This window comes from Saitoella complicata, assembly GCF_001661265.1.
Source record: "Saitoella complicata NRRL Y-17804 unplaced genomic scaffold SAICOscaffold_5, whole genome shotgun sequence".
NCBI classification, from domain to species: domain Eukaryota; kingdom Fungi; phylum Ascomycota; class Saitoellomycetes; order Saitoellales; family Saitoellaceae; genus Saitoella; species Saitoella complicata.
This window is the reverse complement of record NW_017566996.1, coordinates 205,167-227,823: the sequence shown is the minus strand read 5'-3', so window position 1 is coordinate 227,823 and position 22,657 is coordinate 205,167. Positions and strand designations below refer to the sequence as shown.

The following is a 22,657-nucleotide window of genomic DNA, read 5'->3' as shown; positions in this document are numbered from 1 at the left end:
TAGTGCCGCAAAGCGCACCCGAAGAGAAGGGGATGAACAATGACGTTGATCGCATTGCGTGATGAAGGGGGAGCTGAAAGATATCGGCAAGATGAGCCGGATGGGATGATAGGACATGTGAATTCACTGCTTTCACGTTTCAAGAATTATACCGGGTTTTCGAGTAAGGCCATAGTCAGTGTAGTAGGAGCAACCGTAACAACAGGAATGGACTGACGATGGACTCACGATAATGGTGAAGGTATCATATTCGATATAAAATGTATCCAAGAAAGCCTGGCTTTGTACAACGGAACAAGCGAGTCTCAGCATCCTTTCGCACTTCTTTTCCTGCTCTGCATTTCCCCTCACGTTCGCTCCCGCTCCCGCTCCCGCCCCCTCGCCCTTCTCCCCTCTCCCAACTCATGCACAAGAAGACTTAGTTGCGGAACCTGAAATCCAAACGCTGGTTTCCCTTGTCACTGGTATTCTTGACGTACTCAACCTGCACCTCATGCGTAAAACTCGCCCACCTCTCCTCACGCACCCTGTTGGTGTGCCTATACCAGAACTTCAAGGAAATCCAAATAACGATCGAACTAGCCGTCAATGCAATCAACACAGAGTTACCACGGTGGAAGTAAGGCTGGTCATCGGCGCGATAGATGTAGGCGCCGGGAACTGCAAACAAGTTCGCTGCGCCGATGATTGCACCGGAGGCAACAGTACGCTTTCCAAGGGGTGCCATGTTCTCCGTCATCCATGCGATGTTGAGGGGGTGCGTGATGGGCCATCCACCGGCGATGAGGATGGCGAGGTACCTAACTCCCTTCGATGATGTCTCCGGCAAAGCACGAAGCATGATCCATCCAACCATAAACCACGCCGCGCCAAAAACGCCATGGAACCCACGTTCGCCGACACGGTCCGAGTTCCAGCAGAGAGCAACGGAGGCAACCATCTGCAGCAGATAGGGTGGCGCCGTCAAGGCGTTCGACACGAACACGTTGTAGCCGAATGTCTTGATGACAGTCGGCATGTAAGTCTGCAACGGGGTAATAGGCATCATGCCGACGAAGGTGAGGACCAGGTGAGCCCAGAGGCGAGGGTCAATAGCAGCGTCACGGATATCAGACCAAGTAACTTTTTGTTCATAATCGGACTTGACGGGGTCGTCGCGGATGAGACGGGTCACAGCAATCTTTACCTGACGATCGGTGAACCATCCCTTAGGACCACGGAGACCACCCTTAGTCCTCCCAGGACCTGAGGGGAGGTAGAAGAACGTAAGGATGGCGACGACGTTCGTGATCACTCCGTCGATGAGGAACAGCCACTTCCAACCTTCGAGCCCGGAGATGCCGTTCATCTTCAAGATACCAGCAGCCATGAGACCAGAGACAGCAGACGCGACACTCTGGACTCCCCAGAACGTAGCAAGACGGACAGCCAGCTCCTTCGTCGAATAATACCCACCAAGATAAATCAGCGTAGCAGGGATGACTCCACCCTCCGTCAACGCGATGAAGAACCTTACAGCGTAGTAACCACCAACATTCTTGATGAAGATGTGAGACCACGTAACGATACCCCAAGCGAACATTAGAATAGGAATCCAGCGGTGAGGACCGACTTGTTTGGCGATGATGGCACCGGAGAAGGTAGCGAGGGTGAAGACGAGGGCGTAGATGAGGGTTGCATTGTTCACGGCATCGATGGTGAAGCCGAGATCAGCAGGGAGGCCGGCGGAGATTGCACTGTAGCAGCGTTAGCAACTGTCGAAAGAGGCGCGCGAATCAAGTAGGAACCTACTTGGAGTTGTTCGTGCGATCCATGTTCAGGATGAAGGTCGTGAGGAGAATCCAAGGCATGAGATGCGTATCGAGCTTACGGCGAACTTTGTGTTCCTCTTCGAGGGTGTATGCCAGATCACGGACGAAGTGCTCATTCGAGGCGATGAGCGTGAAGTCGTCGGAGATCTCGGAAGGTGAATGGGAAGCCGCGACGATTCTGGCGAGCTCCTTCTCCTCGTCGCGGTTCCCGTCAACGTCAACAACGACTGGTTTAGGATGAGCGAGCTCGGATTCGACGGGGAAGGTTGACATGATGGTAGGGAGATGCAGATTGGAGCCTGTGGTACTACAACAGGAGGGACTTCATGATGTTTATCTACACTCTTGCGACTTTGACACAGGTCCTCCTTCCTCCTCCATACGTGCTCCCGTGGCTTGTAGACGCGTTCAGGTTCATGAATGGCGACATGGACCGTCCCTTCATCCTCACATACGTAGCCCATGTCTGCGTTGCATTTTCGGGCAAGTTTCATGCTTCTATCACACGTCTTACGGTTCACTCCGCACGGGTTACCGTCAATCTCCGCTTTTCTATGCAGCGCCAACATGCTCGGCCAATCTTGCCGGCCGGCACCTAAAACTTGACCTAAAACTTGACGCTCCAGGTTAAAGTTCTTATCTAAACACGGCTTTGTTTGTATCGGAGGTCTCTACCGTCTCCACGCGCAAGTTCAGTTGAGGCATATGGAGCGGTGTTGGGATGGTGTGCTCGGCCGAGGAGATCGCGCGATTTGACCGTTGGGACACAACCTTGAGCTTGCGGAGATGAAACCGGTGAGCTCAGCTGGTAAACAATGCATGATATAGCCTGAATGTTCATGAGAAGTTCTCGTATATTGGATTGCGCGATGTCAGTTTGTTCATGAGGTGTACTCGTGCATTAAAAGCTGAAGATAGGGATTAGCTATAATGATGCGGAGCATTACGGGGTCTTGCTTGGACATACCTGGGCAACGCATGGTTGTTTCTGACGAGAAACTGTAGCAAACGTGCGAAGTTCTTCGTAACAATACAAGTTTCATTTCGGAGTCATTCCTAGTCCATGTACACTGCGATCGCCTGAGATAACCATACGTCCCTTCCCATCTCCTCGCACATCCTCCCCCTCCGCACTTCCCTCCCACTCTACCATGCCATGCACACCCCAATCACACCCACTCACTCCACCTCAGCCCACCCCTCATCCCCATACTCTTATCCCACTGCGGCCCCTCTGCCTCCACGATATATCCCTGCTCACACCTATCAAACCTAATCTTCTCAACCTCCTCCTCATAATACTCATCAAACCTCTCATCCAACGCCTCAGTGAGCGAAGATACGTGATGGTGGTGAGAGGGGTGGAGCGCGGACCAGGGGGACTGGCAGGTTTCCGCGGTACAAGACTTGAGAACGAAGAGGAGTGCGTCGAGGCGGCCCAAAACTTTCTTCAAGGGGTATCCGAGGAGTTCGTAGTCCTTGATCAACGTACTGTTCGTGTATAGGTTGGTGAGTTGGTACGGATCCTTGTCGAGATCATAGAGCTCGTGCTCGTTGTTGCACCAGACCGAATAGTAGAGGCTGTAATCTTCACCCACGAGACGGAGGGCTTTGTACGTGTTGTTGGTGTAGTACCCCTTGACGTCCTCCCCCTCATGATGACTAAACCCATATTCACCCTCCTCAAGCGCAAAACCCCAGTACTCAACACCCGCATGTTCCCTCTTGCCATGCTTCTTCTGATGCTTAATGCGTTTATACGACAGAGGAATAGGCGTACCATCGAACTCCTCGCGCAACGGAATCCCAGCAATCGAGAAGAGGGTGGGTGCGAGGTCGACGTGCGTAGTCACAAGTCCATCAACCACCTCACCCTTCGGCACACCAGGTCCTCGGATGATGAGGGGAACGGCGATATCCTCCTCGAACCCACATTCCTTGCCCGGTTGGAGCCTGTGCTGACCGATATGGTACCCGTTGTCAGAGGTGTAGATGATGTACGTGTCATCCAGGAGTCCAGCCTCGGCGAGACGTGCGGTGACATTCAACACGATCTCATCGACGGCTTGGAGTGCACGGAGACGCTGACGGTAAAAATGGTCGTTATACTCGACGTTGTTCTCGCTCTGCTTCTCCAGCTTCTTGATCCAGTTAACACCGCTGGGTGTGTCGGGGTTGAAGTTTGGCGTCCGCGGAACTTTTGCGTCGGGGAAGAGATGAGTGTGTCGATCCGCCGCAAGAGGAGCCGTGGTCTTGAACTCGGGTCCGTTGATGATATCGAGTGAGTTGAATTCGACATTTGAATGCGGGGCAACCGGAGCGATGGCGAGGAAAAACGGCTCAGACTCCTCCTCATACCTCTCAACCGCCTCATCCAAGAACCCATATGCCTTGGCGGCGAGAACATCCGTGCTATACTGCCCCTTATGCGACATCGGCTTCTCACGATTCCTCTGAAACGTCGCATTCCGATACTGATATGTATACGGATCCAACAAAAAATCACTCCCCGTGAACCCCTTCACATGCGGCTCATCATAGTTATCCACCGTATGCGCATTAAACAACTTCCCCGTATAATACGTCCCATACCCCGCGTCGTTCAACCATACCGGTAACCACTTGTCGTTGAACCCGCGCTGGACGAATTTCGGGTACCCACCATACGGGGGGTTGACGTCCGTTACGTTGGTGTTGTGGGCGAGGAGACCGGTCCAGAGGGAGACGCGGGAGGGACAGCAGAGGGCTGTGGTGACGTAGTGACTGTTGTAGAGGGTGCCGTGTTGGATGAGAGTAGAGTTGAGGTGCGGCATGTAGGAGAGGGAAGACATGTGGAGGTCTTGGTCGTCTGTGAGAATGAAGACGATGTTGGGCTTCTTGCGGTCATGGAGAGGGAGCTGGAGAGGGTGTTGGTCGAAAATCGCATTGACGCTAATCGAGCTGACAGTCTGGAAAACAGTCGCCGTTGCAGCGAGGAACGCACTGAGGGTTGCGAGCTTCATTGGGTGATGTTGACGAGGTGTTGGAGATGAGCCGCAGCGGAGGATGGGTTATGTCGATCATAAAAAGACGGTCTACTAAAGACCCCCATACTGTCGTTGTAAGCTACTAGATACCCCGCTCGAGAGAGACTGCTCACAATCTCGACCACGCGATCTGCTTAGGAGGCACCTCCTCATCCCGTGTCGCGTATCTCCACCAGGTGCCCTCATAGCCATACATGCGTCTCGGCTCATCTCTGATCACGCAATCCAGTCAACCTCTAATTATGAAATGCCTCTCACGATGGTCCCCATGTTTGACCAGCTGCTATCACGTAAGCCGTCGATCAATTGTCGTGCTCGGTATTTTCGGTAGGTTCAATTTAGAGTTCGCGCCAGTTCCAATTGAGTTGTTCGGACCGTGCGCGAGACGTCCAGGCAACCGAGAGCACGGGAATTCGAAACCAGAGCACGCAATGCGAAAATTAATATTGACTACGAGCCATACAATCCAATATCCGCCGGGTACGGGATGAGGGGGCCGATAAGCCGCTCTGAGGACTAACGACTTCAGTCGTCCCTAGGAGCTGATCAAAAAGCAATCAGTCCTCGAAGAGAATTGATCCAACGCTCACCACCCCTCCTCCAAAATATCACCTGGATGAGCAGAAAAGCCGTGAACCGCTGCAGGAGCAGTGTCGCTGGATCGGACGTTCTTCCTCGTACGCGTGACAGCGCCTACGCCGAGCTTGAACGCGTCGACTACGACGATGAACACACCGAGGATTCCCCGCTCTTGAGACCTTCGCACGACGTATCTATCCACAAGTCCTACTCCAGCTGCGGATCAACGACTAAGGACGTCCTGATCCAGGTTCGCGACATCGAGTCCGCCTCCGTCACCCCTACAACCTCCTCCTCCATCACTGCCCCAAACCCTCCCCGCATCGGCAGTATCATCGCCGTCCTCCTCCTCGGGTCCTTGATCTCCAACGCAGATGGCTCATTCGTCCTCGCCACCAGCGTTTCCATCTCATCGGAGTTCTCCTCCCTCCAAAACAGCTCATGGCTCATCGCTTCGTACACTCTCGCCATGTGCGCGTCTCAACCACTTTACGGGAAACTCTCAGACATCTACGGGCGGAAAGGCGTGCTACTCGCTGCTTACGCGTTTTTCGGCATCGGGTGTGCAATCTGTGGTTTCGCTGGAAGCATGGGGATGTTGGTTCTTGGCCGTGTCGTCTCCGGTGTCGGGGGTGCTGGGATGAGTGCTCTCGTTTCGATCCTCATCACGGATCTTGTACCGCTACGTGAAGTAGCGAAATGGAGATCCTACGTCAACGTCGCTTCCACATTCGGCAGGAGTATTGGTGGACCCTTGGGAGGGTGGTTGACTGATACGGTTGGGTGGAGGTGGTCCTTCTTCGGGCAAGCACCATTGACGTTATTGGCTGCTGTTCTTGTCTACCACAAGCTCCCCGACACCGGTTCCTCCACCTCCGAGCAGATCCACAGGGACGACGGCAGTGGTACCAAACCCCAAGAATCCCACCGCTCCAAACTCACCCGTATTGACTTCGTCGGCGCCGCCCTCCTCGCCTCAACAATCACCGCCTTCCTCCTCATCCTCGAACTCGGCGGTACCCGTCTCCCCTACACCTCAACCCCCCTCATGCTCATCCTCCTCTCCACCTTCGTCTCCTTCGCTCTCTTCCTCATCACCGAATCCTGCGCGTCCGAACCGATTTTTCCGTTGTCCCTACTTTGCAATGCGCAGGTGTTGTTGAGTTATTGGGCGATGTTGGCACAGTTGGCTGCGCAGATGGGGATGATGTATTTGGTGCCGTTGTATTTCCAGGTTACGCAGTCGGCTTCGACGAGTGTTGCGGGGGCGCACTTGCTCCCGGCCGTCGTGGGGAACACTGTTGGTGCGCTGCTCACGGGGGTCTTTATCCACCGGACGGGGCGGTACAAACTCCCAGCCGTATCAGCGGGTGTAGTAGCTGCTGTCACCTACATCCTTCTCATCCTAACCTGGCATGGCGAGACGAACTGGATCCAATCCTTGTTTATCATCCCCGGTGGTTTCGGTACAGGGATTGCGCAGACGGCTGTATTCATCGCTCTCACTTCCGCCGTCCAAAAATCAGCCATTGCAATTGCGACGAGTGGGTTATATCTCGCTTCCAACATAGGCATGGTACTGGGTGTTTCGCTTACCTCCGCCGTTCTCCGGACCTCCCTTGCCCTCCTTCTGGGGAAACAGGACGTGCCCGAGGAGGTAATTACGAGGGTTTTACAAGACGTGGAGGAGGTTCAAAAGTTGGCAGAAGGGGATAAAATGGTTGTCGTGGGGTGTTACGTCCATGCAATCGAGTACACACACGTACTGAGTCTCGTTTTGGCTGTAACTGCGGTTGTGGCCGGGCTTTTTCTTCGGCAGAGGAGAATCGGGTGAGAAAGCAGAAAGCGTCGAAGTAACTTGTGATAGACAGATGTAGTCGCAAGAATCAATGGAAGACGTAATATCATCTATGAAGTGTGAGGAGCTGCAGCAAAAGGATGAGGTCGTACCCGGATTCGAACCGGGGTTGTTCGGAAGCCAAGGCGTCAGAACCGAAAGTGATAACCGCTACACTATACAACCAGATATGGTACCTGAAAACCAAACGTTATCCAAGTTCACCGGCAAAGAGAACGTCGGCGTACGAATAATGATTCTGTTTGCCCCTCTGCACCAGCAGTATCACAAAGGAGTTGGAGCAGTGCAGTTAGCATTGGCAGCCCGTATGGTAGCAAGTGTTCCAGGCCAAGCTGCCTTCGTTGTCGTCTCAAAATGCGATCTCTATCGCTTTTTTATTAACCTCACATACTCATACACTCCCCACTCAATATCCTACACCCCAACTCCCCTCCCCTACTGCTTCTTCTCCCCATTCTCAACCATGCCCTCACACCCAACAACCTCCCCAACCTTCTTCTCAATCCCCCCCAAAAACGACGCATCCTTCCCTGTCCCAGCACCTGCTGCGCCCATGCGGGAGGAGGATCCCAAGTCGTTCGCGGCCTTCATTTCGGAGATCGCGGCGGATTTGTCGTGGGAGCCGGCGTCGGTCCAGGATTTTGCGCCGGTTACGGAGCCGATTGTTTCCTGTGGGCACAAGTGTTAGTACGTGAAGGACGGGGGGAAGAAGGGGAGGAAGTGTATGTACTTCGAAGGCGCCTTTGGCGTATTGGGCGTGGCCGTGGATGAGGGAGGGGCTTGTGGAGTCTGACATATTCGCTTGTTTTTGTACTTATGTTTGTTTGATGGAGGTGCTACTGGTGGATGGAGGTTCAAGGGTATATATATCGAAGGTCCTCGAGATGCATGACGTCATGAAGCTTAAGGACTATGAATCGATATCAATACCGAGACGAATGAGTTTTCAATATGTGCGACGTGCTTTGGAACGATCAAACTTCGGTATTCATAACTACCTCACCTTACAGCTAGATTTTAACGGCGACTGTGACATAGTCCTATACACGTAGCCACACCCCACTTCCCTTTGATGCTCATCCCCATCTTCCTTCGTTTTACTGTCCCTCAACCTTCTCCGCAACCTCCTCAACCTTCTTCTCTTCCTCCCCCGACGTCGCGACCTTCTCCTCAGTCTTCTTAACCCCGAACCTCTCCGCGCGCTTCCTCGCTTTGTCCAACTCCGCTGGGTCGAGCTCGGCTTTCCTCTTTTCCGCCGCCGGGGCTTGCTTCACGTTTTTCTTGGCTGCGGCTGCGGCGGGTGCGGCCTTGGTCGGTGCGGGTTTGGGGACAGCAGCGGCGGGAGCAGGGGCAGGCTTCTCCTTCGGTGCCTTCGGCGCAGGCTTCTCGACCACACCGAACCTCGCCTCACGTCTCTTGCGCTTCTCTTCCTCAGCAGCTAAACGCTTCGCTTCCGCGTCGTCCTTCTCGGTCGTGGCAGGCGCAGCGGCAGCGGTTGCAGCAGTGGTGGTCGCGATGGTGGAGGGCTTGGTGGAGGGGGCACCGGTGTCGAAAGAGGCACCGAGGCGCTTGAAGGTGAACCCGGATTCCTTGGTGACGGTTTTGGGTTTCGGGGCTGCTGCGGGTACACTACTCGAATAGATCAGCGTCACCCTTCATACTCACTCACAGCATCGTATCGGCGCTGATATCGGCTCGACCACGGTAGGGTAAACAACGTACGCTTTATCCTCACTCAAATCTGGCTTCGCGCCCTCCGCCTCAACCTTCTCCAAACTCGGCTCAGGTGCAGGCTGCGCATCCGTCGTCCCAGAAGCCGCCTCCGCGCTCAGATCATCGCCTGTCGTCACCGATGGGTCGGTCACAATTGCGGCAGAAGGAGCGGGGGTAGGGTCTTCGTCCCAGTTGATTTCTTCTTCGGGAGGAGCAAAGTCGGAGGTCTTGGACATGATTATTATTGGGATCGAGGTGGTGGTTGTAGGGATGGTAGAGGACGCGTCTGTGAGGGATGCGAGATGATGAGCGTGCGCAGCCGACGGGGTGCGAACGGTTGAGAGGATGGTGGAGAGAAACAAGGGACGGTGAAGGCAGGATGGAGGCCTTTTAAACTCGCTTGAAAGTGAAGAAATAAATGTTAGAAATGACAAAAGGCTGGGAAACAGTCAGCATGCTCATTCATGTCGACCCTGCCGGCCCCAACAGCACCTCACTCAAGCGTCAACGTCGTACAACACACGTCGCTCAGTCGGTCCGTCGTCAAAGGCATGAGAAATTCGCCTGGACAGAAGTTGGGTGATGCGTTTGCGAGACTGCAAAGAGAATGGGAATGTTGCTTTCTTCTTGTTGGCATTAATCGCCTTCGTATGCTTCAACTGCGACGTGGTACGTGGAATGACGAGGGAGCGGCGTCTGCAATTACGGTACTACCCCACATCAACCCTCTCATGATTTTCCATCCCTAACATTCTCATGACAGTGACGAAGCAAGATCAGACTTCTTCCATGGCTTCGATGGGTACATGACCCATGCCTTTCCCGCCGACGAACTCAACCCAATAACATGCTCCCCGCGCGGACGTAACCTCCGAGACCCGAACGACCTCGGCGTAAACGACGTCTGTGGAGGCTTTTCCCTGACATTGATTGACTCGCTACCGACGCTGGCGCTGATGAATCGGACGAGGTTTGAGGAAGGGGTGAGGGGAGTCCTCGACTCCTTGGGCGAAGAAGGGTTCGATCTGGATGTGCGGGTGCAAGTCTTCGAAGTCACGATTCGAGTGTTGGGAGGATTACTCTCGGCACATCAAGAAGCACAAGGATTGGATTGGTACAACAACGAACTCCTCCACCTCGCGCACGACCTCGGCACACGCCTCCTCCCCGCCTTCGAAACACCAACCGGAATCCCCTGGCCCCGGATCAACCTCCGCAACGGCCTCGCACTCCACCCATCCGAAAAAGAAAGATCGACAAACAACGCCGCAGGCGCCGGCTCGCTCATCCTCGAATTCACCCTCTTGTCCCGCTTAACCGGCGATGAGCGATTCGAATCCGTCGCCCGCCGCGCGTTCTTCGCAGTCTGGGATCGCCGAATCCGAACACGCCGAGGCTCAGGACTGGGTGTGGTGGGTAATGAAATCGATGCTTGGACGGGTGAGTGGGGGAGTTATATCACGGGCTTGGGCGCGGGGGTTGATTCCTTCTACGAATACGCCGTTAAAGCACACATCCTCACCGGTGACGAAGCATATCTCCGAGTCTGGGACGAGTCGTACGCAGCCCTGCGTCTGTATTCCGCAGATAGTGGCGGATGGGTCTGGAAGAATTTTCATGTTGTGCATGGGTGGGTAGCGACCTTCTGGATCGACTCGCTCGCTGCGTACTTCCCGGGCCTGCTAACCCTCGTCGGCGAGGTGAAGGCCGCGGAAAAGATGTGGTTGGTGTATTGGGGACTGTTGCGACGGTATGCGGCAATCCCGGAACGTTGGGATTGGAGACGGAGGGAGGTTGAGGTTCAGGTTGGGCATTATCCGTTACGGCCGGAGTTTGTGGAGTCCACGTATCATTTGTGGAGGGCGACGGGAGATGAGTATTATCTTTCCGTAGGAGAAGTGATCATGAGAGACTTGGAGCGGAGGTGTAAGACAAGGTGTGGGTGGGCTGGGCTACAACGCGTGGAGGACAACATCGCCGGCGGGAAGGGAAGGGAAGCAAATTGGCAGGATCGGATGGAGAGTTTTGCACTGAGTGAAACATGGAAATACCTATTCCTCATGTTCGACGAGAAGAATCCATTGCATAAGGGAGATGCGCCGTGGGTGTTTACAACGGAGGGACATCACATCTACATTCCCTCTCACCTTCGACAAGTGAACCCGAGCATAAGGGAGCCAAGAGCGCCCGCGACAAATGTGACGATGAAACGGGTGTGCGAAAAGCCTGCGCGACAAGGGTTCTGGAGTGGTGTTGCGAGCAGAACGGATCTCCACTTTCCGGCTATGTTAACGGGTGCGGATCTCTTTGTATCGCATGTGCGGGGTGTTCCGTTCCCATCGACTCCCGAAGGTGTCTGCTCTACCGCGATTCCATACGCCGAGCAATATGAGGTGCTGTTCGGGAAGAAGAGCTTTGAAGAAGTAAGCACTGACCGCGGTGGGTTTGCCGACATGGCGGTAAAAGTTGTGAAGGAGATGGGGCGGGTGATTGTGAGGGAGTTGGAGGGAACCGTGATGCGGAAGCCTTAGCCCAGGCACCATACTACTGTTCTGGTGCAGCAGTGACGTCACGCGAGTCAGTCCCTAATACTACCTCCAGACACAACGCGAGGTCAGCAGTCAATCATAATGACCATCTCAACACCCTCCTTCCTCCACCGCCTCGAATCCCTCCTCACCCAGGGCCTCCCCGACCCCCAAACCTTCCACCACGCCGTCCTTGCTCGCCTCCGCCTCTCCCTCACAACAACCCTCTTCCAACTCCTCCTCCAACTCCCCACACAACTCTCAACACAACTCCTCTCCTCCCTCCAGTCCCCACCCTCCCCATCCTTCGTCGAGAAAAACACCAAAATGATGACCTCCGCACCCGGGTTCGAGGGCCGTTGGATAGCGTTTGGCTTGAATCCTGCACTGGATTGGGAAAGTATCATCACGAGTTCGGATGAGAAGTGGACAGTCATCTTGTTCTTCCACGCAGGCGGCTGGGTCGTGGGCGACGAACTCACCCACCACGCCTACCTCTCCTCCCTCCTCCTCTCCCTCCGCCGCCACCACGGCCCAAACACCGCGATCCTATCCCTAAAATACTCCCTCGCATCGCCTTCCTCGACCACCCGCCCTGCGCAATTCCCAACGCAGCTGGTGGAGGGGCTAGCGGCGTACGCTTACCTCTCCCATACCGCACGTATCCCACCCACCCGACTCATCATCGCCGGTGCGGGGAGTGGTGGTGCACTCGCCGCATCCCTCGCTCTCATCCTGTGTGATCCGGAACGTGACCACGTCCTCCCAACCCCCTCCGCACTCTTGTTGTTTAGCCCGTGGGTGAGCCTGAGTTTGGCGCAGATGGATCAAACCTCCTCTTCAAATTCGGACTCGTCCTCGCATGTCAGGAATGCCACGACGGATGTGTTTACGCCCGTGTTCCTAGCGGACAGCGTTAAAGCAAACATGCCCACCCATGCGAAGCGTTCGTATCGATCTGAGCCCCGGTTGGCGGCTGACCCGCATCTCGCACTCCTCCCACCCACATTTATCTCCGTTGGGGAGAGGGAGGTAATCCGTGACGACGTCCTCGGGTTCGCTTCGCGTTTACGGGGTGGGGAGTGCAAGATTGATACGTACGAAGGCGCAGGATGGTGGGACATCGCACTCGACCCAACCGCATCCTGGGGAATTGCTCAAGGTGACGGTGAAGCCGGAGCCGAAAGAGCGGCGGGGTGGGCTGCGGGTGTTCTGAGGGGCCATGGTAGGGTTAGGGAGTATGTTTATGGGGAGGGATTGGTTGAGCAGGAGGGAGGAGGAGGGGGTGTGGTGGGTTTGGGGAGTATGAGTGGGGCGTTACGGAGGGGGGAGTATAAGAAGTTGGGGAAGATTGAGTTGGGTGAGGTGGTGTCATAACGTACACCAAGAAGAACAGACAGCAATACAAAACTCATATACACACAAACGCTCAAGTCTCGACACGTGCAACCTCCCACAAATACGCCCCCAACAACTTGATCCCCTCAACATAATTCCCCCGATCCAACTTCTCATTCACACTATGCGCACCATCATCATTCCTCCCCATCGGAAGCAACAACACGTTTACGCCCAACTCTTGCTCGAACGTCAATGTCACCGGGATAGAACCACCTTCGCGTGTGAGATCGGGAGAGACCCCAAAGACGGATTGCACAGCCGTCGAGGCAGCGCGGTAGTTCCAGTGGTCGGGTGATGCGACCCAGGGGCGACCCTCATGCAAACACGTAACACTACAAGTATTCTTCGATCCCAACCCCTCGAAAACGGCGTTGACGTGGTTCTTGACGAGACTGGTCAGGTGATCGGGTTCCATATCCGGAACGGTACGGATACTGAATTTCCCCTGTACTTTTGCCGGAATGACCGTTTTTGCACCCGAGGCCGAAAACGCACCTTCGATTCCGTGGAGGGAGAGGGAGGGGTATCGCCAGCGTCTCATCAGCGTCTCTTCCACCCCTTCGCAGATTTGGGTCTGAGATCCCAACGCGGACTCGAGCTCGTGCATGGAGAATGTGAGGTTTTGGTAGAGGGAGCGTTCGGAGTCGGTCAGGGGCGCGACTTGGTCCATGATGCCTGGGATCGTGATCGTACCGTTGGGTAGGACGAGGGATGCGAAGATGTGGGAGAGATCGGTGAGGGGTTCGTGGACTGTTCCGCCAAAGACACCGGAGTGGAGATCGGCTGCGGGGCCTGCGATGGTGATGTTGAAGTAGGAGACGCCGCGGAGGCCGTAAGTTAGACAAGGCTTTGTCGTTCCGAGCCAGTAGTTGTCGGAGATACATACTGCGTCGACACCATTGAAGAACTTATCTTTCTCCTCCCTAATCAAGTCGTCGAGGCCTTCGGATCCGTATTCCTCCATTCCCTCGAGACAGAATTTGATGTTGACAGGGACTTCGATTCCGGCTTTTTTGTATGCTTGGAGCGCACAGATCCACCCGAGCACGGGGCCTTTGTCATCGGTCGAGCCACGGCCGTACATGCGTCCCGTCTCCTCATCAATCGTGAGCGTGAACGGATCAGTATTCCATCCATCATCCTTGAGCGCAGGTTGCACGTCATAATGCCCATACACCAAAATGGTCTTTTTCCCCTCGTCTTCTCCGTACTGTGCCAACACGATCGGGGGCAAGTCGAGGTCGGGCTTATCGGGTTGTTTACCCAACGCCCTCTGTTCGACCGTGGAACATCCGAGGTTCTCGAGCTGCTCGGCTAGGAAACCGGCCATGCGGACGACATCGGGGCGGTTGGCGGGGTCGGCGGAGATGGAGGGGATGGAGACCGCAGCGCGGAGGAGGTCGATCGAGGCTGGGACGGCTTTGTCGACTTCGGCGAAGAATTTGTCCATTGGATTGTTGGTCATGGTTGGGATTGAACTGGGTTTGGGGGTACTTGGAAGGGAGGTTTGGTTGGTGGTGACGTTGAGCGCCGAGTGCAAGGCGGCTCCTGCTGCGTCGGCAAAGGTTGCCAGCGTGTGAAGGGAGTACCCGGCCGGTCATGAACGACTTGATTAGTAAGATGGATCATTCAAAGTGATAATTGATCCAATCTGGGACGAACGACTCACTACGCGCATCATATACCGCGGCCGGGTCGGCACTGACTGGAGCCTTTATGTGAGAAATGAAACCGTATCCTCGAAGAAACTAGATGCAAATGAAATACCAATTGTTGCTATGCTATACCCTTCCTATACTCCTCCTATGCCTACAACTACTCCGAATCCGAATCAAACCTAGACATATCCCCCTTCGAAACATGCTTCTCATCCTTCTTCTTGCTCTTCTTGTCCTTCTTGTCTTTCTTGTCTTTCTTGTCCTTGGACTTTTCTTTTTTATCGCTCTTCTCCTTCTTGCTGGACTTCTCCTTCTTCTCCTTCTTTTCCTTCGTCTCTTTCTTGGACTTCGACATCTTTTCCTCCTTGGTTGGCTTCACGGGCTCATCCTCGTCGACGTCCTTGAACTCCTCCTCACTAGATTCGTCATCATCAAACACAACCTTCGTCTCCTCCACCTCCTTCATGTCCTCAGCGCCATCCTCGCTTTCACTCTGACCCTCAGCCTCGCTTTCAGCGTCAGTTTCCGCCTCATCCTCATCCTGACTCTCCTCAACCTCCCCCCCAGTAGCCCTACACACGACCCTCGCCCTCCCCCTCCTCCTCCCCCTAAGCTCCCTCTCCTCCTCCCCATCCTCCCCCTTCGTCTCCTCAATCACCTCCCTCGCCTCCTCCCTTAACCTCGTCTTCGCCGGCCCCTCCGGCAACCCCTGGAGGTATGTCCGAAGGTACGCGATGTGCGTGTCGGGGATAATCGGATCGAGTGCGTGTTTCAGGATGAATGTTTGGAGGTTTTTGCGGAATTTCCAGGTTGGGCGGGAGGTGGTGTAGGTGGTGAGGTAGTCGAGGGCGGAGGTTGTTGTGGAGTCGGAGGGTTTGTCTTCGCCTTTGCTCTTTCCCTGAGGCTTGGGCTTGGGTTGTTTCTTCTGCTTCTTCGTTTTCTTGTCTTCCGTCGTGGAGTTCTTCTCCTTTGTGACTTCAGCTTCAGCTTCATTATCCCCAAACTTAATCTTCGTCCCCGCAGACGCCGCCGGCTTCTTCTCCTCCTTCTTGTCCTCGCCGTCGGCGTCCGTGGTTTCTTGACGAGCCTTCTTGGCCGCAGCACCACCCGTGACGTTACCCTCCTTCCACGCCTCAGCTCTCTTCCTCTTCTTCTCGCTCAGATTCGGGGGAGCTGTGGTACTGGTCTTTTTCAACGCCGATTTCTTCGGCTGAGCTGATCCCTCGGCGCCGGCGGCGGGAGCATCTTCACCGTCTTTTGATTGATCTTTCTTGAGAGACAAGAACTTTTGCCAAGCTGGAGGCATTCTGGAATGATTATGGAGGTGTGTTTGTTTGTTCGAACTATTTTGCTTCGATACGAAAATAAAGTTGTATAAAGAATGAAGTGCGACAGGCACGCGCCGGCGCTGGGATTCGAAACGTCAAAGGTAACCTCCAACGAGATCAGAGAAGGTCAACGGACAGGATGAAGCTCGACATTCTGAGCGTAACAGGGAAGCGGAAAGTCCTGGATTACGGCGACAATGGTCTCCTCGGTAGGTCAATCATCACACGTCATGAGTATCTGATCTGACAATGGAAACGGCCTACAGGCTCCTGCGTCGGCATCGCACACTTCAAGAAGCTCAACCGCGTAGGCGAAGGAAGTACGTCTCGCCTCCATCTCTCCCTCCTTTCCTGCCTTACGAACGTATACTAACGAGCCCACCTTCGAACAGCCTACGGCATCGTCTACCGCGCCCTCGACACTCGCTCCCCCTCCACCCCAATCATAGCCCTAAAACAAATCCGTCACACCATCTCCGACACCCGGGACGGCATCCCCACCTCAACCCTCCGCGAGATCTCCCTCTTGCGCAGTCTAAAGCACCGTAACATCGTTAACGTCCACGACATCGCCGTGGATCCGGAGAATGTGGATGAGGTCACGCTGGTAATGGAGTATTGCGAGGTATGTTCTTGAGCGTTGTGGATAGGTGAGGCATCGAGACGCATTGCTGGCGGTTTGTGTGCGTGTAGCAAGATCTGGCGAACCTACTCGATATCCACAAAATGCGATACACCCCCTCCGAAGGTACCCCCTATTCCTCTCCCCCATTCTTCCATCCCCCCCTAACAAAGTACGATGACCACAGTCAAATGCTTGATGCACCAACTCCTCTCCGGCCTCTCCCATCTCCACAAACACTCCCTCCTCCACCGCGACCTAAAACCCCAAAACCTCCTCCTAACCTCCACCGGCACCCTCAAAATCGCCGATTTCGGACTCACACGCCCCTTACCCCCCTCCTCACGTCCAATGACGCCAACGGTGTGTACAATATGGTATCGGCCGCCTGAACTGCTTTTTCCGGAGGGGGTGGGGGAGGGAAGTGGTGGGGTGAGGTATGGGCAGGCTGTTGATATGTGGAGTGTTGGGTGTGTGTTTGGCGAATTATTGTTGGGGCGGCCTTTGATGCCGGGAGGTGACGAAAAGGAGCAGCGTGAGCTAATCATCCAACTCCTCGGCCACGGACCCGCTTGGACGCGCTCTGGTCGCACCTCCTCCTCCCTCCGGTCAGAGGGTCAATTGGAATACCTCTTCGCCTCCCACACGAAAGAAACCCGGCGTCTCCTCCGTGGTCTACTATGGTGGAATCCCCGCGACAGGTACCGCGTTAACGAGTGTTTGAGGAGTGCATATTTCAGGGAGGACCCGGTGATGCAAAGGGAGGAGATGTTGCCGACGTTTCCAGAGGGGAGGGGTGAGGTGTCGAGAGGGATGGGTGGGAATGTGAATGGGGAGAAGAGGGGGAGAGGGGGGGATGATGGGTATGTGTTTGAGTGGGATGAGAGGGAGGATAAGCGCTCGAGGCGGTGACTCAACAGCGGGGTGAGTGTGGATTGTGGGTAGATGACGACAGGATACATAAGGAGTTGATCTCTTTGAGTGGGACGACCAAGCGGTCAACACGATGAACCCAACCCAACACAACGAAGAGAAGAACAAGTGATGGCAACAGACTCAATTCCCATCCAGCCATAGCGTACACAAAATGTAAAAAGAAAGAAAGAAAGACTTATTTCGCTTTTCATGCATAATGTGCCCTTCCGACCATGTTTTTCGTAACATACACTATCGCCTCGCCAAAACCCGTGATCCGGCAATCCTCCACGATATCGTCGCACTCCAAGCTTCATTTAATGACGCTTCGCTCCGCAAGTTTCAAGTGTCGCTCACTGCTTCTTGGGCCCACCCAAAGGCTGTCCAATATCCTTTCCTCTCAACTTAACACCCAAAGCCCTCTCCAACTTCCCAAGCAACTGCTGGTTCGGCACCGCCCTCGCGGCCTCATAATCGTTAATCACATTCGGCTTCTCATTCACCTTTTGTGCCAACTCACTCTGCTTCATCCCCTTATCCATCCGTGCCTTCTGGATCGTCTTTCCGAGGTCCATGGAGATAGTCTTGGGTGGTGCTACCTCGTTTTCTCGGTCAATCTTGGTGAGGCGTTGGCCTTCGGTTCCGGCGACGGAGTTGGGGCCAGAATATTTTTTCTCGGTACCGACGATTGTGCCGGCACGTTGGGCTGCGTTGATTGCGGAGGAGGTACGAGCGGTTGCGGTGCGGGTTGAGGCAGCGCGGGAGCCAACCTTGACGACGTCGTCCCAGCCGGCGTTGGATTGCATTTTTGTAGTGTGGTTTGTGGTGGTGTGGTAGAAGAGTAGATGTGTGGAGCGATTGAGCTCTGTAGGTGGCAAAGGTGAGTAAGATGAAAAAGGAGGAGAGGGATAGGGGATCGTTACCTTATATATCAGGATCTTTGGGTGGCGATTCGGTTTTGGTTTGGTGGTGAGTTTGACATCGAGTTGCGCTTCCGCCGCGCAGAAAGATCCGTGAGCTTCGGTGACGCAACCAGATAGATGAAGTTGGGTTAATGTTTTATTTAATTAGGAAATGTCGTGAGAAACGAGCCGAAAGCATTCATCAGCTATTCGAGTTGCAGTTGTCCATCTACAAGCCGTCTATCTGGTCCCTTACTCAGCCGCAGCCCCCTCCTTAACCGCCTCCCTCCCCATCTTCTTGTCCAACCGCACAGCCGGATTACTCCCGATAAACCCAAGACTGACCTTATGACCCAACAACTCCCTAATATTATCAACTCCATACTTAATCATCGTCGGTCTCTCCAACGACAATCCCCACCCAATGACTCTCACGCCTTTTGGCAATCCCATAGGCTCCAACATCTCAGGACGGAAAAGTCCGGAATTCCCGATTTCGACCCAGCGTTTGAGACCAGAGTGGTACGAGAAGATTTCCATGGAGGGTTCGGTGTAGGGGTTGTAAGCGGCTTTGAACCTGAGATTCGTGACGCCCATTTTCGCAAAGAAAGTTTCCATGAAGCCGATGAGATCACCGAGCGTGAGGTTGTAGTCAGCGATCACACCTTCGACTTGGTGGAATTCCGCCAAGTGCGTAGCGTCAACGGATTCGTTTCTGAACACGCGGTCAATGGAGAAGTATTTTGCGGGTTTGAAGCCGCCGGGGGCGTTGGCAAGTTTGTAGAGGATGTTGGTGGAGATGGAGGTTGTGTGTGTTCTCAGGACCAGTTTCTCTGTCTCCTCCTCCTTGTACGGATATCTGTACCCAATGGACCCAAAGCCGCCCTTCTCGTGGACGTCTGCAACACGCTGGACGTACTCTTTGTCGTCAGGCAACCCGGCGCCTTGTGGGTCCTTGATGAAGAAAGTGTCTTGCATGTCGCGGGCGGGGTGTTGTTGAGGAACGAAGAGGGCGTCGAAGTTCCAGAAGGAGGATTCGACGAATTTGTTGGTTGGCATTTCTTGGAATCCCATCTCGAAGAAGATATTCCTGAACTCCTCGCGGACCTTCATCAAAGGGTGGAGGGCACCGCCGGCGGGTGGGACACCCTGTGCGTTGAAGTTGTATTTCTTGAACTCTGTTTTGCGCCACGAACCCGATGCGATCATCTCCGCAGTAAGATCGGTTTCGAGTTTTTGGATGGTGGTGGAGAATTTGGGACCCTTCTCCACGCTGAACGACAGAGACTTTTGCAACGCAACCAACTTCCTCTTCTTCAAATCCGCCAAAACTTTCGCGTTCTTCAAGTTTCCAGTCTCCTTAACCTCCTTCAATTGCGCCTGCGTCACATCCTCAACCTCATCAACACACTTGACCAACTTTCCATTATCCTGCTTGATCCACTTATTCCTGAACGCAGCTTTCTGTCCCAAACCCGCAACCTCCTTCCCCACCTTCGCCTGCAAATCCTGAATCGTCAACCCCTCCAACGCAGCCCTAACAACCTCAAAAACCCTCGCCTCGTAACTTCCCTCCGCGAGAAGGCCTTCTGCCTCGGGTGTGAGGACCCATGTATCACGGGTAATGTTTTTGTAGGTCAACATCTCGCGCGCGGCGAGGGAGTTGAGCGCACCCTGGATCTGAAGCTGCTCGAGGGTGGTGCCATCGGGGGAGGTGAGGGAGAGGGTATCCGGGATGGAGGAGTCGGTGTCGAGGGTTGTGAGGATCAGGGATTGGAGGGATTCGGTTGAGGGAGCCATCTTGGTTGTTGACCTTGATTTCCTTCGAGGAGCTCTTGGTGGAAGAGTACTTTGTCGGTGCGGTTCAGATTTCGGGGCTGGTGAGGGGGAGCGTGCCTGAATACGAGTCTACGTTACCGACCGAGAGCTCCTCGACCCCTCCATTTGTAAGAGGGTAAACAGGCTGGCATTCCAATATACTTGTCGATCAACTCTTCGTTATCAGCATGCCGAGCAAAAACGCGAACGCGCCAAAGGCAGCACCCGCGGCGGTGGATGCGAAGACGGTTGACAGGAAAGATGTCAAGACTACCGAGCCACTGAACCGTATATCTGCCCCGTCACTCTACACCTTCCACGAAACTAATACGTTCGGGTAGCAAAAACCACACACTACGAATTCGCCGGTCCCATAGGTGCGCTTGGCGTAACCCTCCTCACCCCAGCCTTCACCTACCTCCTCTACTTCGCCTGCAACGAAACCTCCTGCTCCTCGTCCTTCCTCTCCCTCGCTTCTCTTCAATCTCAATGGCCGGGGTGGGCTGGATTGCTTGATCCTGAAGCTATCAGGGCGTATCTGAAGTGGTGGCAGTTGTTATTGGTGTTGTGGGTTTTCATTCCTGGGCCTTGGGTAGAGGGGACAGAGTTGAGGGATGGGACGAGGGCGCAGTACAAGATGAACGGGTTCCGGACTTTCGTGGGCGTGATTGCGATGCAGGTTGGGGTGTTGTTGTGGTACGGGCCCAGACATGCGGTGTTTACGTTTGTGTGGGAGCACTACCTCGGACTCATCACCGCCGCGTGTCTCTTCTCCTTCGCACTCGCCATTCACGTTTACGCATCCTCCTACATCCCCGCCAAGAATGGTGGCTCTAAGCTCCTGGCATTGGGCGGGAATTCTGGGAATGTGATTTACGACTTCTTCATTGGCCGCGAATTGAACCCCACCCTCAACCTCCCCTTCCTCCCTGACCAACCCTTTGACATCAAACAGTTTGCCGAACTCCGCCCGGGTATCATTCTCTGGGTCGCTCTCAACATCGCGTTTGCCGCGCACCAGTTTGTCGAGTTTGGGAGGGTGACGGATAGTATTGTGCTTGTCTGCGTTTTCCAGGGATGGTACTGTTTGGATTCACTGTGGAATGAGGAGGCGGTATTGACAACAATGGATATCACGACAGACGCGTTCGGGTTCATGTTGTCCTTCGGTGACCTCGTCTGGGTTCCCTTCACCTACTCGCTCCAAGCACGATATCTCGCTTCCCATCCCATTGATCTGGGGTTGTGGAAGTCTGCGGCGATTGTAGCTGTGCAGTTGACTGGGTACTACATCTTCCGCTCTGCAAACACCCAGAAAAACACCTTCCGCAACACCCCTACCCACCCCTCCGTCTCCCACCTCACCTACCTTCAGACCTCCTACGGTACACGCCTCATAACATCTGGATGGTGGGGAACTGCACGTCACATCAACTACCTTGGTGACTGGATCATGGCGTGGGCCTGGTGTCTCCCCACTGGATTTGCGACGCCAATCACATATTTCTATGTCGGGTATTTCGCGGTGTTGTTGGTACATCGGGAACGGAGGGATGAGGAGAAGTGTGGAAGGAAGTATGGGAAGGATTGGGAGGAGTATAAGAGGAGGGTTCGATGGAGGATCGTGCCGTATGTGTATTAGAGTTACGGACACTGCCAAATAATACACGATCGTTGCCGTAGCCTGGCCCAGGCGATTTTCCACATATACCATGATCGACAAGATCGGTCCGAGGCGTCAACTTCGATGATCCATAGGATATCGAGATGTTCATCCTCGACTTGCTTACAGCAACACCGGTGTACCAAATTGAAAACCTATTTCAGTACCGTATTTCAACCATTATACCTTCAAATGAGAGCTCAGGTTTCGGCACAGACTGACCCGCGTCACGACTCGCATGGTGGCTCAATAAGGTTTTCCCAGGACCTACACGCGTGTGAGCTGGCCCGCAACCTTATTTTCGAACTCAACTATTCTCAGCATTGCAGGCAGGGGAAATGGTTACGGTCATGAGCCATATTTGTTACTAATATTAGTCACGAAGCTCTTCGGACTTTCTCGATCCGGGTCCGTGAAGTTTCGGATCGGAGGTTTTTGTGGAGGGGGGGTGAGTGAGAGGAGGGCAGATTACGATCTCAATTCGAGCAGGTTGGTGGGCTATTGTTTGCTGTTTAGACATGTATACAGTCATGGGTCAGGTTGTTTTCCACCGGGAACGCAATGTCGAAGTCTCTACCGATCTCGAGGCTGAGCCGCTCGACAATTCCCAAGAACACTTCTCCATTAGAGAGGGCTTGGCACTCTACACCAGGTATTTCTCTAGATCCATCTTGATCTCGTGTCGTCATCCACGGCCTTACCTCTGCGGAGGGACTGCGCAGCGGCTTTCGGAGCAATTCATGCCTGGACACCTGGCCAGGTGATATGAACTGGGTATACCGGGTAACATGCTCTAACATCGCCGCTCGTGATAATATCGAATCATCCATCGATG

The 22,657-nt window shown here is 54.3% G+C and overlaps 14 protein-coding genes and 1 non-coding gene across 15 annotated transcripts; 5 read left to right on the top strand and 10 right to left on the bottom strand.

Moving 5' to 3' along the window:
- Positions 1-418: 418 nt before the first annotated feature.
- On the bottom strand, positions 419-2,084 carry SAICODRAFT_23945 (MFS general substrate transporter; the record flags this gene model as incomplete). The annotated part of the gene is made up of 2 exons (XM_019166740.1): positions 419-1,736; positions 1,792-2,084. The coding sequence occupies 2 exons, from the start codon at positions 2,082-2,084 to the stop codon at positions 419-421; spliced, it is 1,611 nt and encodes a 536-aa protein (XP_019025800.1).
- Positions 2,085-2,980: 896 nt separating this feature from the next.
- SAICODRAFT_89582 (arylsulfatase) lies at positions 2,981-5,157 on the bottom strand (the record flags this gene model as incomplete). The annotated part of the gene is made up of 2 exons (XM_019171642.1): positions 4,951-5,157; positions 2,981-4,903 (listed from the first exon to the last, which is right to left on the bottom strand). The coding sequence occupies exon 2, from the start codon at positions 4,811-4,813 to the stop codon at positions 2,981-2,983; it is 1,833 nt and encodes a 610-aa protein (XP_019025799.1). The 5' UTR covers positions 4,814-4,903; positions 4,951-5,157.
- A 296-nt stretch (positions 5,158-5,453) lies between these two features.
- SAICODRAFT_33863 (MFS general substrate transporter) lies at positions 5,454-7,250 on the top strand (the record flags this gene model as incomplete). Its single annotated transcript, XM_019168322.1, has 2 exons — positions 5,454-5,606; positions 5,667-7,250. The coding sequence occupies 2 exons, from the start codon at positions 5,454-5,456 to the stop codon at positions 7,248-7,250; spliced, it is 1,737 nt and encodes a 578-aa protein (XP_019025798.1).
- A 107-nt stretch (positions 7,251-7,357) lies between these two features.
- Positions 7,358-7,439, bottom strand: SAICODRAFT_t39. The gene has a single exon. It is a non-coding gene; the product is annotated as a tRNA-Gln (tRNA).
- Positions 7,440-7,617: 178 nt separating this feature from the next.
- On the bottom strand, positions 7,618-8,108 carry SAICODRAFT_29374 (uncharacterized protein). The gene is made up of 2 exons (XM_019167393.1): positions 8,005-8,108; positions 7,618-7,943 (listed from the first exon to the last, which is right to left on the bottom strand). The coding sequence occupies exons 1-2, from the start codon at positions 8,068-8,070 to the stop codon at positions 7,710-7,712; spliced, it is 300 nt and encodes a 99-aa protein (XP_019025797.1). The 5' UTR covers positions 8,071-8,108; the 3' UTR covers positions 7,618-7,709.
- A 254-nt stretch (positions 8,109-8,362) lies between these two features.
- Positions 8,363-9,274, bottom strand: SAICODRAFT_29373 (uncharacterized protein). The gene is made up of 2 exons (XM_019167392.1): positions 8,997-9,274; positions 8,363-8,903 (listed from the first exon to the last, which is right to left on the bottom strand). Exons 1-2 carry the CDS (start codon positions 9,221-9,223, stop codon positions 8,372-8,374), a joined length of 759 nt encoding a protein of 252 aa, XP_019025796.1. The 5' UTR covers positions 9,224-9,274; the 3' UTR covers positions 8,363-8,371.
- A 235-nt stretch (positions 9,275-9,509) lies between these two features.
- Positions 9,510-11,147, top strand: SAICODRAFT_64460 (glycoside hydrolase; the record flags this gene model as incomplete). Its single annotated transcript, XM_019170073.1, is given in 3 exon segments — positions 9,510-9,694; positions 9,751-11,088; positions 11,108-11,147. 3 exon segments carry the CDS (start codon positions 9,570-9,572, stop codon positions 11,145-11,147), a joined length of 1,503 nt encoding a protein of 500 aa, XP_019025795.1. The 5' UTR covers positions 9,510-9,569.
- Positions 11,148-11,617: 470 nt separating this feature from the next.
- SAICODRAFT_33859 (alpha/beta-hydrolase) lies at positions 11,618-12,892 on the top strand (the record flags this gene model as incomplete). Its single annotated transcript, XM_019168321.1, has 1 exon — positions 11,618-12,892. The coding sequence occupies one exon, from the start codon at positions 11,618-11,620 to the stop codon at positions 12,890-12,892; it is 1,275 nt and encodes a 424-aa protein (XP_019025794.1).
- A 52-nt stretch (positions 12,893-12,944) lies between these two features.
- On the bottom strand, positions 12,945-14,366 carry SAICODRAFT_53906 (putative glutamate carboxypeptidase; the record flags this gene model as incomplete). Its single annotated transcript, XM_019169244.1, has 1 exon — positions 12,945-14,366. The coding sequence occupies one exon, from the start codon at positions 14,364-14,366 to the stop codon at positions 12,945-12,947; it is 1,422 nt and encodes a 473-aa protein (XP_019025793.1).
- A 346-nt stretch (positions 14,367-14,712) lies between these two features.
- On the bottom strand, positions 14,713-15,918 carry SAICODRAFT_29371 (uncharacterized protein). The gene has a single exon (XM_019167391.1). It carries the CDS (start codon positions 15,878-15,880, stop codon positions 14,732-14,734), a length of 1,149 nt encoding a protein of 382 aa, XP_019025792.1. The 5' UTR covers positions 15,881-15,918; the 3' UTR covers positions 14,713-14,731.
- Positions 15,919-16,009: 91 nt separating this feature from the next.
- SAICODRAFT_17675 (kinase-like protein) lies at positions 16,010-17,635 on the top strand. Its single transcript, XM_019165846.1, has 5 exons — positions 16,010-16,111; positions 16,169-16,222; positions 16,295-16,527; positions 16,596-16,650; positions 16,712-17,635. Exons 1-5 carry the CDS (start codon positions 16,042-16,044, stop codon positions 17,434-17,436), a joined length of 1,137 nt encoding a protein of 378 aa, XP_019025790.1. The 5' UTR covers positions 16,010-16,041; the 3' UTR covers positions 17,437-17,635.
- SAICODRAFT_29369 (uncharacterized protein) lies at positions 17,414-17,604 on the bottom strand. The gene has a single exon (XM_019167390.1). It carries the CDS (start codon positions 17,597-17,599, stop codon positions 17,438-17,440), a length of 162 nt encoding a protein of 53 aa, XP_019025791.1. The 5' UTR covers positions 17,600-17,604; the 3' UTR covers positions 17,414-17,437.
- Positions 17,636-17,685: 50 nt separating the features above from the next.
- SAICODRAFT_89565 (transcriptional coactivator, multi protein bridging factor Mbf1) lies at positions 17,686-18,402 on the bottom strand. Its single transcript, XM_019171641.1, has 2 exons — positions 18,363-18,402; positions 17,686-18,304 (listed from the first exon to the last, which is right to left on the bottom strand). Exon 2 carries the CDS (start codon positions 18,243-18,245, stop codon positions 17,793-17,795), a length of 453 nt encoding a protein of 150 aa, XP_019025789.1. The 5' UTR covers positions 18,246-18,304; positions 18,363-18,402; the 3' UTR covers positions 17,686-17,792.
- Positions 18,403-18,593: 191 nt separating this feature from the next.
- On the bottom strand, positions 18,594-20,319 carry SAICODRAFT_89562 (phenylalanyl-tRNA synthetase alpha chain; the record flags this gene model as incomplete). Its single annotated transcript, XM_019171640.1, has 1 exon — positions 18,594-20,319. Exon 1 carries the CDS (start codon positions 20,139-20,141, stop codon positions 18,594-18,596), a length of 1,548 nt encoding a protein of 515 aa, XP_019025788.1. The 5' UTR covers positions 20,142-20,319.
- Positions 20,320-20,347: 28 nt separating this feature from the next.
- SAICODRAFT_5875 (ERG4/ERG24 ergosterol biosynthesis protein) lies at positions 20,348-21,801 on the top strand (the record flags this gene model as incomplete). Its single annotated transcript, XM_019169627.1, has 2 exons — positions 20,348-20,447; positions 20,501-21,801. 2 exons carry the CDS (start codon positions 20,348-20,350, stop codon positions 21,799-21,801), a joined length of 1,401 nt encoding a protein of 466 aa, XP_019025787.1.
- Between the last annotated feature and the right edge of the window lie 856 nt (positions 21,802-22,657).